Source organism: Juglans regia, chromosome 2, assembly GCF_001411555.2.
Source record: "Juglans regia cultivar Chandler chromosome 2, Walnut 2.0, whole genome shotgun sequence".
Taxonomy (NCBI): domain Eukaryota; kingdom Viridiplantae; phylum Streptophyta; class Magnoliopsida; order Fagales; family Juglandaceae; genus Juglans; species Juglans regia.
In genome coordinates, this window is record NC_049902.1 from 1,536,362 (window position 1) to 1,550,997 (window position 14,636).

At 37.3% G+C, this 14,636-nt stretch overlaps 1 protein-coding gene across 6 annotated transcripts in view; it reads right to left on the bottom strand.

Moving 5' to 3' along the window:
- LOC108984969 overlaps window positions 1-14,636 on the bottom strand; it is an 87,707-nt gene that overhangs the window by 51,971 nt on the left and 21,100 nt on the right. For 4 of the 6 annotated variants that reach the window (XM_035686767.1, XM_035686763.1, XM_035686775.1 and 1 more), the window contains 8 exons: window positions 7,247-7,312; window positions 5,976-6,461; window positions 5,055-5,144; window positions 3,839-3,904; window positions 3,612-3,677; window positions 3,434-3,499; window positions 3,207-3,272; window positions 3,028-3,093 (listed from right to left, as the gene is read on the bottom strand). In XM_035686767.1, the coding sequence (XP_035542660.1) occupies window positions 3,028-3,093; window positions 3,207-3,272; window positions 3,434-3,499; window positions 3,612-3,677; window positions 3,839-3,904; window positions 5,055-5,144; window positions 5,976-6,461; window positions 7,247-7,312 (972 nt within the window). The remainder of the gene's footprint in view (window positions 1-3,027; window positions 3,094-3,206; window positions 3,273-3,433; window positions 3,500-3,611; window positions 3,678-3,838; window positions 3,905-5,054; window positions 5,145-5,975; window positions 6,462-7,246; window positions 7,313-14,636) is intronic. The other 2 variants (XM_035686761.1, XM_035686773.1) reach the window with 2 other exon arrangements.

A 14,636-nucleotide genomic window follows, 5' to 3' on the forward strand; every position in this document is an offset into this window, starting at 1 on the left:
CCCCTCCCAAAACAACCCACCACCACGGGGTCTAGTATATAATGTATAAAGTTACACATCCTTGGAACAGTGATTCCTAGAATTCTAGGGCCTCTAGAGCAAAAATATTTACACAGGCTGCTGAAGAGTGGCATCATTTCAGCTTTCCACTTCCAAGTCCCAGCCACCCCAGCCTCATCTCTAGTTACAGATCACCAAGATGCTGATCATTCCCAGCCTGAGCCTGGGTGTACTGGATGGTCAAATATACAAGCTTGCCCAAACTTGCAAATGCCATAGCGTCTATATTGTTCACAAATATAATGATCCTGTATTTCAGAGAACAAGAGCATGAAAGTAACTAATCAAGGCAAAGAAAGCATATGGTAACCTTTCCAAGAGCAGAACAAATGTTAAAAATGATATGAGATATTTCCCATATAGTTAATAATAATCATAAAAAATTTTAACAATAGTTTATCTGCAAGCTTTTTAACAATGGAACTACTTCCCGAGTTTTTATTTTCATTAAAAAAGCACAGCCCAGAAGAATAAACTTACAGGTCTCAAAGGAAGACCCGTGTCACTGAAAGCACATGGGGGTGACTTCACGATCCTATCCTTAGGGTGGTGATATCTGCAATTCAATTTAAACTTACAAGCCCCAGTTTTTATGAAACGGCTGCACTCAGGTTGGCCAGGTCGTTCTGGATATTCATCAACTTGAACCTGGTCCTCATGGTACATATAGACGTTGGCTTCAGCCAGTGTTGGATGCATACTCATTTCAGGAATATATACAGGACCCTTAACAATCCACAAACAGGTAAAATTAATAGGATTCCCCTGCTGCTAGGTCTCGTCTACACATCATCTATTCAGGTATTAGCAAAAGAAAAGAAATCGCAAAAGAGCATAAGCAACACCAAGACTAGGAACAGCCATAGATTTACCAGACTTTCTTGAAACAGAAGCAAATACATAATTGATCCTTATTTGTTACCTAGCTTTTAAATTCTACAGTAACAAGGCATTTGGAAGTTGGAACCCCTGTAATATAGCATCTTTCATCTGTTCCAGTTACCCTAGAATCTGTCTTCTGTCAACCCGAAGATCAAAATTAATGATCATGTCAAGGGAAAATACATTCTTTTTGACAACACAATAAAGAAAAAAGAGAAATGTTTGGTCTACACATAAATCTTACACAGTAAAATTTACACACTGGTGTGGTTTATGTGATCCATCATATTGTAAAGCTCTTTTTATTGTAAAGTAAATCTGAGGAATTACATTAAACCACTTTAGTGTGTAAATTTTCTTGTGTAAAATTTGTGTGGAGACCTAACACTTCCCAAGAAAAAATACCCTCCTGTCTGAGGGCACTTACGGAATTTTAAAATTGTGATATGTGAGATAACTGATGGACACAATTGACCTAAAAATGAGTCACTTGAGGAATTTGACTAATCAACCTTCAACCATTTCACCCATAACACCCTTTTTTCATCCAGATGTAAACACTGCTTTTTTTTAATAGGTGACTGCTTTTACTTGTAAAGATGCGCTATTTCTTATTCAAAATCTAAAACAACATCCCATAAGAAGCTAAGTCAAATAAAGCTAACAAATGCCGAGGTAGCCTAGTAGTTTAAATGAAAAGACATCATCTGTAAAAATAAATACATTGATCTTGTCTAAAGAACCAGGATTTAAAGAGTTTAGAGTCTACTGAAGTTCCATGACAAGAAACAAATCCAATGCCTCCGAAAGGATTAAAAACCAAAGCAAATAATTTGGGCACTGATTATAGGACAAAAATGAACCAGAAAGACGGAGAAATTGCAAGGACCATAAACTTAGATTTTAGGTTTACCGGCCAAAGAAAGAAGATAAAAATACTTCATTTTAAAATATTGACATACAGGATCTCACGTGAAATTTACTTTCTTTTTCCTAGATAAGAGAAATGAGAGGTGGTACAAAAAACCAAGGTACCTGATAGCCATAAGGATTTGGAGTAGGAACACCGTGCGGAGGTGAAAGCTCCATTGGTACAAGGGGAGCAGTTACATTCAATGTCCAAGGTGGAGACGAGGATGGCATTGATGATTGGGAAGAAGCACCTGATGCAGCAGATCCACCATCATCCTCCTGATCCACGGCCAAAGGATCAGGATGATTAAACCAGCAGTTTGCTCCATGCTTGCAGGAGCCAGTAGACATGTAGAAGGGGCACTCTTTCGCTCCCTAAGATGAATTAAAACATTGTCAATTAATCAGAGCACTAGGACAAAAAAGAGGGGTAACAGAAGTCTCACAAAGAAATTAGAGGTTGAGAATAGAACATAGAAATATCATATAATATGGACACAAGGATTTGTCAAGAAATTATAATTAAGACAGATGTAATACTGGTCTAATTGGCAAGTCCAGAAAGTTCAACTCTAGAACTGCGGTTCCTGAAGCTTTGCCTTTTGTGTGTTTGTGTTTACAAGCTCTTCCGTACTTGCACACCCCTGACGTCAAGTAACTCTGAAACAGAGCACAAGATGATGAAAACCATCATTAATGCATCATTCACAAAGCACAGAGTCAAAATGAGGTACAAAAAGAGACTAAATGTAAAAGTCACCAAAGAATCTGTTTGTAGGAAATGTTACTCTTTCAAAAAGGAGAAAGTATTTTAACAAAAAAGAAAAAAAAAACAATGTTACAGAAAGTGGCTAAATACTCCAATCCATATTAGTTATACCACAATGTTACATAGAAGCTGTAATCTTCCTTCTTTACACACATGGGCAGTGTTTGTAACAATTCATCCAGGCATTGTGCAAACTATCTCAAGTCAGGTGCGAAGGATGACTAATATGATAATATTTTTCCATCAATCGAGTCTATCTTGGGCCATAGATAATCAGTGAAATATATTTGAAATATCACTTAGAAAATGCATGAAAGACGGGATCTATGCTAGCGGAAAAATTCTGCAAAAACTGTAGCCTGCAAAGCTGTCAGTTACAGAGACCATGATAGTAGAAATAAGACCTTGCATTCTGTCTGGCCAGGCCTCTCTGTGGATTTGCCTGGTTTCTTCACCTTCTCCTTAACAACCTTCAAATCAATAAAATTGAACCACCCAAATCAGTGAAATATATGTGAAATATCACAAGAGAAAATGCCTGCAAAGCCGTCAGTTACAGAGACCATGATAGTAGAAATAAGACCTTGCATTCTGTCTGGCCTGGCCTCTCTGTGGATTTGCCTGGTCCCTTCACCTTCTCCTTAACAACCTTCAAATCAATAAAATTGAACCACCCAAATCAGTGAAATATATGTGAAATATCACAGAGAAAATGCATGGAAGATACGATCCATGCTAGTGGAAAAATTCTGCTAAAACTGTAGCCTGCAAAGCTGTCAGTTACAGAGATCATGATAGTAGAAATAAGACCTTGCATTCTGTCTGGCCAGGCCTCTCTGTGGATTTGCCTGGTTTCTTCACCTTCTCCTTAACAACCTTCAAATCAATAAAATTGAACCACCCAAATCAGTGAAATATATGTGAAATATCACAGAGAAAATGCCTGCAAAGCCGTCAGTTACAGAGACCATGATAGTAGAAATAAGACCTTGCATTCTGTCTGGCCAGGCCTCTCTGTGGATTTGCCTGGTTTCTTCACCTTCTCCTTAACAACCTTCAAATCAATAAAATTGAACCGCCCAAATCAGTGAAATATATGTGAAATATCACATAGAAAATGCATGAAAGATTCAATCCATGCTAGCAGAAAAATTCTGCTAAAACTGTAGCCTGCAAAGCTGTCAGTTACAGAGACCATGATAGTAGAAATAAGACCTTGCATTCTGTCTGGCCTGCCCTCTCTGTGGATTTGCCTGGTTCCTTGACCTTCTCCTTAACAACCTTCAAATCAATAAAATTGAACCACCCAATGAAAAAGATTTAGTAACAAAAAAATGTTATCATATGATGCCAACAAAATTTGATGCTTGAAAGAAACACACACAAAGCACCAACTGCCTGTTCTGTTCGACTGAAATATTCCTGAATGAGAGAGAGAGAGAGTGAGAGATCATTGATTGATGGAACTACTTTCCTTCCAAACGAAGCTCAAATCAAAGTTTTGAATACTGTTTCAGTGGCTGTTTCGGTTAAGACATTGGAATGAAACATTTTGGTATCGGTACCGTTTCGGGTACAATTTCGGGATAGTCTATATATAATAAATTAATTATATATGTATAAATTTTATTTCAAAATAACATTAACGCAAATCTTAAAAATTTAAAACATATTTATAAAACTCAATAATACTTCTAAGTTCTCAATCCAACTATTTAAAAAAATAATTATTCATCTTCATCACGAAAAGAGAAGTATGGATTTGATTTTCAGTCCTTGAGAAAAGGGGATTAAAAAAAGTTAAGAAAATAGTCTTTAGATGTGAGAATTCGAGTAAAAATTATAAAAAAAATTAGAATTTTTACATTAATTACAAAAAAATAATAATTTCAGCCGGTACACCGAAACTGGCCGGTACACCGAAAACCGGCTGGTATTGACCGAAACGCACAGGTACGGCCAGTATTTGACCTGGTACGAAACCCCTATCTCACCCATATCAATTACTATCCGGTACGGCCGGTACCGGTATGATATTCAAAACATTGGCTCAAACACATAATACCATATCAAAACCAAGCTACCACAATCCATAGTATCACAACAATAACATTACTTCCCTCTCTACCACGGTATTATTTTTCCCTCCAATATATTTTTTTTTTTGGTAAACAAAATTTTATTGATAATTAGGTTAGGCAATAACCTAAGTACATGCGATATATACAAGCGCATCACCTATGATTGATTTCCCTCAAATATTAAGCATCTTTTTCTTTTTCTTTTTTTTTTTTTTTTGTGGGGGGGGGGGGGGGTTAGTATATAAGGTAAGTCAAACCTCATCTCTAAAAAAAATACATGCAATATATGATGCATGTTAACAAAAACATTAAAGTTAAAACCGTAGCCTGGAAGGATGTCAGTTAAAGACCATGATAGGAGTAAAAAGAACCTTGCATTCTGTTTGGCCTGGCATCGTCATGGATTCTTCCTTTTTCTTCACCTTCTCCATCATAACAACCTTTGAATTGATAAAATAAAATAAAAAAACACAAAATGGTTAGCACCACAAAAACATCCTATCATACGAAGCCAACAAAATTTGATGTTTGAAAGAAAAACACACAAAGCAACAACTGCGTGTTCATTTTGACTGGAATATTCCCAATTCATTGAGAGAGAGAGAGAGAACATCTATTAATGAAATATATCTGAAGTGGGAAAAATAAAATTCACTTAAAGCAGAAATCCATCCAAACTTCTCAGAAACTACTTTCCATCAAAACCACTTTAAAAAAATTAAAAAAAAAATCCATCAAAACTATCAAAGCTCTAACAAAATTTACCCTAAAAACAAAAACCAACCAACCACAACTCAAACTAATAAACCTAGGTTTAACCCCCAATAATGAGTCCTCAAATCCAACCTCTATTTATAGTAAATTTCAAGTGTCTAGCATTTATCTAGACTATTTTTACACTAAAGCCCTCGTTCTCCATCTAAAACATATAAAAAATTCTTAGATAGGTAATGATTATTGATTACCTATCATATAAAATGGAACTCATAACTTTAACAACTACAGCTAAGGAGAACGGTGTTACCCTTCTTTTCTCCAAACCCGGTACATTCCTCTCACATAATCCCCATAAACACGGAGTTTCAGATATCCATAACAAAAACTAGGTTTCTTCTTTGCCGAAACAAAAACTTGGACAAATATATACGTAAAAACATGAATAAACATCTACAAATACACAAATACAATACATATAAACATACAGACACTTTTACACATCCATAACACCCACCCACAGCCACATATAGAAATAGATGTACATCTGAATATACCTTGTTTTTCCTTCTCAAGGAGCTATTAAACTTATTGGATCCAAACCTACTCGCCCCAGTCTCGAGGCTCCGATACTGATGGCTTTCGGTGAAAGCACCACCATTTCTCTCACCCCTGTCCACAATCACAGTTTCATTCTCATTCCAATTATCATCTGTTACGATCCAGGGGACTTGAAGGTTTGTATTATCATCCCAACCGTTGCATTCGCTCCCACCCCCCATCTCTTCTTCCCAATTCGAAGGCCCATTCTCTTTCTCTAGCTTCAGAACCAGTTCTGATACCTCTTCGAAATCCAGGTGCTGAAGCTTTTCCTGGATGACCAGTGTGTGCTCATCTGCTGGGTGATCGGGATCAGACAGTGCACGATCGAGCTCATGACTAGGGATTGGAGGCGATTGAAAACCTGATTCCCAGCCCGTGTTGTTGGAATTGGCAATGAGTTTTAATCCAGACAGTCCCATCCTCCCTCTACATTTAGAATCCTAAATTCACAGGAAAAGAGAAAGGGGGCAGAGTGCCAGAGTGTGCGTTAGATAGAAAAACAGTTTCTGTGCGGAAAGGTGGCTTTTTTAAGTTCTGAATAAGAAAGGAGAAATGTCTTTTGAGATCCCAAAAAAAAAAATACAGAAAGGGGAAATGTCTTAACGTTTTGAATGTTGTATACTTGTACATGTACAGGTTAAGCTAACACTGGTACATTCTCTCTCAAACCCTCCCTCTCAACCTCTCCTTTCTACTCCTTCCTCCTCTTGCTGTCTCTGCTCTACCTTTGGTCCTCAACATTTTGTTTTCTTGAAATTTCAAGAACAATGACAATAATGTCTGATCTATAGCATTTGAGCCAACACTGTACTACATGCATGCTGGCACTGAAAAACGTATAGACATTTGAACTTCATTCACCATACAAGCTACCCGTGAGTCTCATGTGCTCTATGTCCCTAAACCTACAACGACAACATGCATCGCATTGTTTGATACATTAGCTACTGCTAGGGATGGCAATATGTGACATGACTCGGAAACCTAACATGAATATGATATGGAATTAGCGGATTTGGGTTTTGATATAAATGGGTTCATGTTAAAACGGGTTGACCCTAAGACATGATTATAAACAGGTCAATAATGCGGGGGGTTGGCATATAAGTCAAACCTCATCTCTAAAAAAAACATGCAATGTGTGATGCATGTTAACAAAAGCAATAATGGTAAAACCATAGCCTGGAAGGATGTCAGTAAAAGACCATGATAGAGTAATAAGAACCTTGCATTCTGTTTGGCCTGGCAACGCCATGGATTCTTCCTTTTCCTTCACCTTCTCCATAACAGCCTTTGAATTGATAAAATAAAATAAAGAAACCCAAAGACAAATGGTTAGGACCAAAAACAAAAATCCTATCATACGAAGCCAACAAAATTTGATGTTTGAAAGAAAAACACACAAAGCACCAACTGCATGTTCATTTTGACTGGAATATTCCCAATCCATTGAGAGAGAGAGAAAGAGATACAGAACATCTATTACTGAAATATATCTAAAGTAGGAAAAATAAAATTCACTTAAAAGCAGAAATCCAAACAAACTTATCAGAAACTACTTTCCATCAAAACCACTGGAAAAAAAAAAAAAAAAAAAAAAGACCTTTTCTCCAAACCCGGTACATTCCTCTCACAGAATCCCCATAAACACGAAGTTTCACATATCCATAAACAAGATGATGAAAACCATCATTAATGCATCATTCACAAAGCAAATAGTCAAAATGAGGTACAAAAAGAGACTAAATGTAAATGTCACCAAAGAATCTGTTTGTAGGAAATGTTACCCTTTCAAAAAGGAGAAAGTACTTTAACAAAAAATAAAAAAATGTTACAGAAAGTGGCTAAATACTCCAATCCATATTATTATACCACAATGTTACATAGAAGCTGTAATCTTCCTTCTTTACACACATGGGCAGTGTTAGTAACAATTCATCCAGGCATTATGCAAACTATCCTGAGTCAGGTGCAAAGGATGACTAATATGATAATATTTTTCCATCAATTGAGTCCATCTTGGTCCATAGACAATCAGTGAAATATACTTGAAATATCACTTAGAAAATGCATGAAAAATACTGTCCACAGACTCGCCCCTGTTCCTACATATGCAACACCAATCTGCAATGATCACCCTACGTTTCTTCAAATTGTCGATTGTGAGGATCTTACCCAAGAAAGCTGTCCACACAAAGAATGTTGCTTTGGGAGGCGCCTTATGGCTCCAAAGCCTTCTCCATGGAAACTAAATATTGGGATCTTGTGTGAGACTTATAAAAAGAGCGAACTGAGAATAAACCTTTACTTGCGGGTATCCACTACAACATATCTTCTTGTTGGTTGTTCAGTTTTATCGAGTAAAAAAGGTTGAAAAAGTCTTCAAAGCTGCTCATTTCTCAATCTTGTGCCGCCCGACTAAAATTGATATTCCATTGGATTTGCTCCTCCGATATCACCATGACTTCAGCCACTGAAATATCTTTGGCACTTGCAATCCAGAAAAGTGAAGGAAATAAATCCTTTAGAGCACTGTTACCACACCAAATATCACTCCAGAATTTAATCTTGGAACCCTCACCCACAAGAACTTTGTGTGTTGAGTAAAGACCCTCCATCCTCTTCTTATGTGTTTTCACAACCCCACTCAATAAGCCCCTCTCACTTCCTTAGTACACCATCCGCCCATAAGCCTTCATATTTGCTCTCAATCACCATCTTCCATAAGGCTTCTAGTTTCTTATTGTATCTCCATAACCATTTTCCAAGTAAAGCCTAATTAAAAATTCTCATATTTCTAATACCCAAACCACCATTGGAGATAGGGCAACATACCTTCTCCCACTTGACTAAGTGGAATTTGAATTCCTCACCCACTCCACTCCACTAGAAACCAAGTTGAAGTTTCTCAATTCGAAACGCCACACTTGTTGGGATAGGAACTAGAGACAAAAAGTAAGTTGGTAGATTAGATAATGTACTCTCGATCAAGGTAATCCTACCACCTTTTGACAGATACATTCTCTTCCATCATACCACTCTCTGCTCTATTTTCTCAACCATTGTGTCCCATAATAAAGACACTCTTGAGGCAGCCCCCAATGGGAGTCCAAGATAAGTCATAGGAAGAGAGACGATCTTACACCCCTGAGTGCTGGCCAATTGTCTTATATGATGAACACCACCAATTGGCACCATCTCTAATTTGTCAAATTCACTTTCAACCCGACTTCAAAACAAAGGAGAATGGCCTTCAGTGCTCGAACGTGGTTATGATCTACCTCACAAAAGATAAGTGTGTCATCTACAAATAATAAATGATAAATATTCCCATATCCGGGGTTCCAATCGAGAAGCCAGTCATGAAACTAATGTTAACCAATGCCGAGGTCATTCTACTTAGCGCCTTCATCACAATAACAAAAAATAATGGAGACAACGGTCTCCTTGTTAGGCTCGGCATCGCATGGACTATGCCCAGGAGGGTGATAGATTTATTGACTTGTTGACAAGGGATTAGGGGCAATCGCCAGATCACAATTGTATGGAAGATGGTGCCTTTATGTTTAATGTGCCTTTATGTTTCAAGAATAGGGAACGCTCTCCAGATGGTTTTAGGGCTTTTTTCTTTCATTTAACGTGATCGTACGCATTCTCCATGTCTAGTTTGCAGATGATCCCTGCAGTGCCAGCTTTTAGACTACTATCAAGGCATTCATTGGCGATAAGAACAACGTCTAAAATCTGTCTACCCTTTACAAAAACATTTTGGGGTTTTGTAATTATCTTTCCCAATACCTCACCTAGATGATTCACAAGCACCTTGGAAATTATCTTATATACCCCATTTACTAAACTAATGGGCCGAAACTCCCTAATCTCCGCAACCCCAACCTTCTTTGGTATCAATGCGAGGAAAGTGGCGTTAAGGCTTTTCTCAAATTTTCCAACAGAGAAAAGCTCCTAAAACACCCTCATAAGATCATCATTTAATACTTCCCAGCATGTTTGAAAGAAAGCCATAGAAAAACCGTTAGGACCCGATGCCTTGTCTTTGACCATTTTCCTCAATACTTCGTAAACCTCCGCCTCCTTGAAAGGCCTCTCCAGCTGACAAACGTCATGCAGCCCAATGGAGTCAAAACCAAGCCCATCAAGTGTAGGCCACCATCCCACCTACTAGGTAAGTAACTACTTAAAGAAATCAACTACATGATTGTGAATCATCTGTTCTTCCTTACAATCAACACCATCAATTTTCAGCATATCAATGTTGTTGGTTCCCCTGTGAGAGTTAGCTATTCTGTGGAAGAACTTCGTGTTTCGATCTCCTTCCTTTAACCACAATGCTCTTGATTTTTTACGTCAAGAAGTCTCTTCTAATAACATAATCCTCTCAAGATCTACGACCAACATTATCTTCCGAGCTAATTCTTCCTGTGTAAGAGTATGATCCTCCTGTACCCTCTCTAACTCCTGGATCTCCATCACCTTGCTTTTCTTGCGTTCCCTTATATCATCAAACGACAGCATGTTCCAAAGCTTGAAATCTCTTTTTAGAGCTTTCAATTTACCCGCAAAGGTGAAGTTAGGAGTACCCTGTATCAAATATGAGGACCACCACTGTCTAACCCTGTCCACAAAGCCTTCAGATTTCAGCCACATATTTTTAAATTTGAAATACCAACACCTTCTTTGGAGATAGGGCTGAGCACCGACAGTTTCGGAGTCGGAGGGCCCAACCTTCGACTCCGACTTTGTCGGAGGTCGAATCCGACCTCCGACTCCGACTCCGACATGTAGAGAATCCGACTCCGATCCGACTCCGACTTGTCGGAGCGGAGTCGGATCGGAGTCCGATTTTTTGACTTTTTTTTTAAATTTTTTTTTAACTTCATATTTGACCTACTTTAAAAAAAAAAAATGTGGGCTTTCAAATTTCAATTTTCTCAAAATTACAATCCAAACTTATTAAACTTTTGATTATAATAAAAAATACAACTAAATAAAACAAATAACATACTAACATACATTCAAAAAATTAAAAAAAAAATCATATTTTTACATGTACTCCCATCGTCCATAATTCCATATCCACATCCAACTAATCACTACAATAAACAAATGCACCGTATACGAAATGAAGATTAAAAAAAAAGCACCGTATAGTTACTATAGTATACTATTATAATTACTATGAATCTATTTTTAATTATATTATATATATATGATATATATTATTATATATGAATATTAAAAAAAAAAAGGCACCGTATATGAAATGAAGATTCAAAATATAGTATTACTATTTTATATATAATATAGTATCAATATATTATACTATTATACTATTAGTCTATTACTATATCTTATAGTATAATTACTAATACTATAATATCATACTATTAGTATGTTAGTGATTTAATATTATATATATTAAATCTCTAATCTCTTATACTTGATATATATATTAATATATATAAATATTAGTAATACACTAATAGTATTAGTATATTAATATTAGTATTAGTTATATTAGTAGTGACATTAGTTATACTAATAGTTATATTAGTATTAGTTATTATTAATACTATATATTATACTAATAGTGATATTAATACTATATATAGTTATAATGATTAGTATAACTACATTAGTTTTAGTTATAGTAATTTAACATAACTATATTAGTATAAGTTATAGTGAATCAGTGATTTAGTGTAGGTATAATACTATAAGTTATAACTATAGTCTATAATAGTATTAGTATAAATATTAGTATTAGTTAAAGTGGATTACTAATAGTATTAGTATTAGACCATAAATCTAATTAATATACTAATGTATATTAGTATTACTAATATATTTATCAAAATGAATATGTTGAGAATTTATTAAGTCAAAAAATATAATAAATGCAAGATATTGTTATATAAAATTTATATGAATAATACTTTAATTATTATTCATTAGTATTATATGTTATTCTAAATTTATAGATTAGTGTTTATCCATTAGTATTACATGTTGATGTTATTATGCATCTTAGTGTTTACAGTATATTATATATACATTAGTATTACATGTTATTATATTTATACATTAGTAATTTAGTGTTACAACTTACATGTAACATGGTAGTAATATTGTAAATTTGTAATAGTAAGATATTTACGTATAGTCATATACTAAACTATTATTATTTATTAGTCAATTTAGTCTATATATTATAGTATAAATATATTATTTAACTAGTATATTATTGAGTTTAACTAACTATATAAGATATAGTTGTATAAAATTTAAATGATTAATATATTGAAAAACACATATTTTTATAAAATATATATAAAATCGGAGGCAGAGTCGGAGGACCAAGTCGGAGGCGGAGGCGGATTGTCGGAGGCGGATCGGAGCGGAGTCGGAGTCGGTTCTTCAATGACTCCGACTCCGACTCCGACTTCCAATAGGGAAAAAACTCCGACTCCAACTCCGACTTGTCGGAGTCGGAGCGGACTCGGATTCGGAGTCGGATTGTCGGATTTTTGCTCAGCCCTATTTGGAGACCACCACAATCCATCATGATAGGCTAATGATCCGAACAAAGACGAGGCATTCTCTTTTGCCATACATCCGGAAAATGACTTTCTCATTCTGGTGATATTAAGAATCTATTCAGTCGAGACCACGTCTGATTATTAGACCACATAAAATAACCCCCGCTAGTGGCAGATCCACCAAGTTCAAATCAAAGATGCACTCCAAGAATTCTGTCATTGCTGGCCGCACTATTCTGTTTCCAGAACATTCACTTGGAAATCTTATGACATTAAAATCTCTACCAATGCACCATGGAAGGTCCCACCAGCTATGTACTCCAGCTAATTCTTCCCACAATAGTCTTCTATTGTTGTCAAAGTTTGGTCCGTATACACATGCAAAAGCCCACAAAAAGTTATCTGTCACGCTCTTAAAGAAGCATGCTACCATGAACACCCCTATAAATTCCTCCATTTTCTCCACCACCCATCTTTCCCACATCACGAAAACACCTCCTGATGTCCCATTAGATGCCAAATACACCCAATCCACGTGTACACAACTCTATAAACTTCGCACAATTCTTCTAGTAATTAATTTCAGCTTTGTCTCTATGTAAACAAACAATGTCCGCCTTCCACTCACGAAGCAAGTTTCTTATTTGGAGACGCTTATTGGCCTCGTTGAGCTTGCGAACATTCCACGATACAATTTTGGATTTCATTGGGGGGAGGCCAAACCCTTTTCTTTTGACCTGTCCTTTCTGGAACTGCCCTCATAATTCATCGACCATGTTAACCTCTTAAGCTCTCGCTGTTTTTTTTAGTCAGCTTTCATATGTTGTTGATGCCCCACTTCAATAGCGGTAAGTAGAGCCATAAATTGTTCCTCGAAACCTTCACACTCCATCCCCACACATTGTCATATTTCCTTCACCTTGTGAAATACCATGAAACACTAGATTGAACTGGTAACATATAATTAACGAGATAGGCTCACCCACTCTAAATACCATCGGCAAACCCTGTGTCTCTTCCGCAAAAAAATTTTCACCCTCCCCAACAGGCCCACTGAGCACTTGGATGAGTCTTTGTGAATTATCTTCTTCAGAAAAAGGCAGTTCTTCATTGCCAGATCGGGAAAGGTCATCTGAACACGCCTCCAAATTTTCCTCTGAGTGTTCATCCACCATAGAATCGTCAAGGAGCCGTGTTTGGGAGTTCGCCAGAGTATACCCTTCTCCCCCGCATCCCATCGGCGCTTTCTAGCCACCACTCGATAGGGTTGTACAGTAACCGAGAAAACCGGCTGACTCTGACTCTGACCGGTTGCCGGAGCACAGAATCAGCCTAAACCGACAAGGAACCAGTCAGCGTGCGACAGGAATATATGAAAACCGCTGTTGGCCGATTCGGCGCCGGTTTGAACGGGAAAAAACCGCTAAACCGGCCGACCGTTTACATATATATTTTTTTAGAAATATATGTAAATGAAACGGCGTTGTTTTCGGGCCTGAAAGTTAAAAAAAAAAAAAAAAAACATAATAGCCAAACGGCGCCGTTTCAAAATGGATTAATAATCCCCCTACTTCTTCCCCGCGTCTTCTTCTTCCTCAGTTTACGCTCTTTCCTCGTCTGCAACTTTCTTCTAAACTCCCATGGTAGACGACAGCGCGATGCAGCATCCCTCCTCCTTCACAGAAGACGCCGACAGTAGATCGAAGGCCGCACCGACGCACGTCGAGACTGATATGATCGGTTTTCTCTCCCCAATCGACCGGTTTCGGCCGGTTCAATAGACTCATGGCAGACGTCGGTGGGGTCTCGATTTGGCATCGAAACCGACGCCGAACCCATCAGTGTACAACCCTACCGCTCGACAATGAAACACCACACGGAGGTGTAGGAATGCCCATTGGATGCTCCACCGTTGTTTTTTGGACACACAGCGTGTACTGACCACCTACTGACTATTCCACTGCAGTCGCCGGCGTCTTCTGTGTCCTTGTCGACAAATCCTTCGTCGTCCACTTGCTTCGCGTCAAGTTTTCTAGTGGATGGAGCCCCTTTGCATCG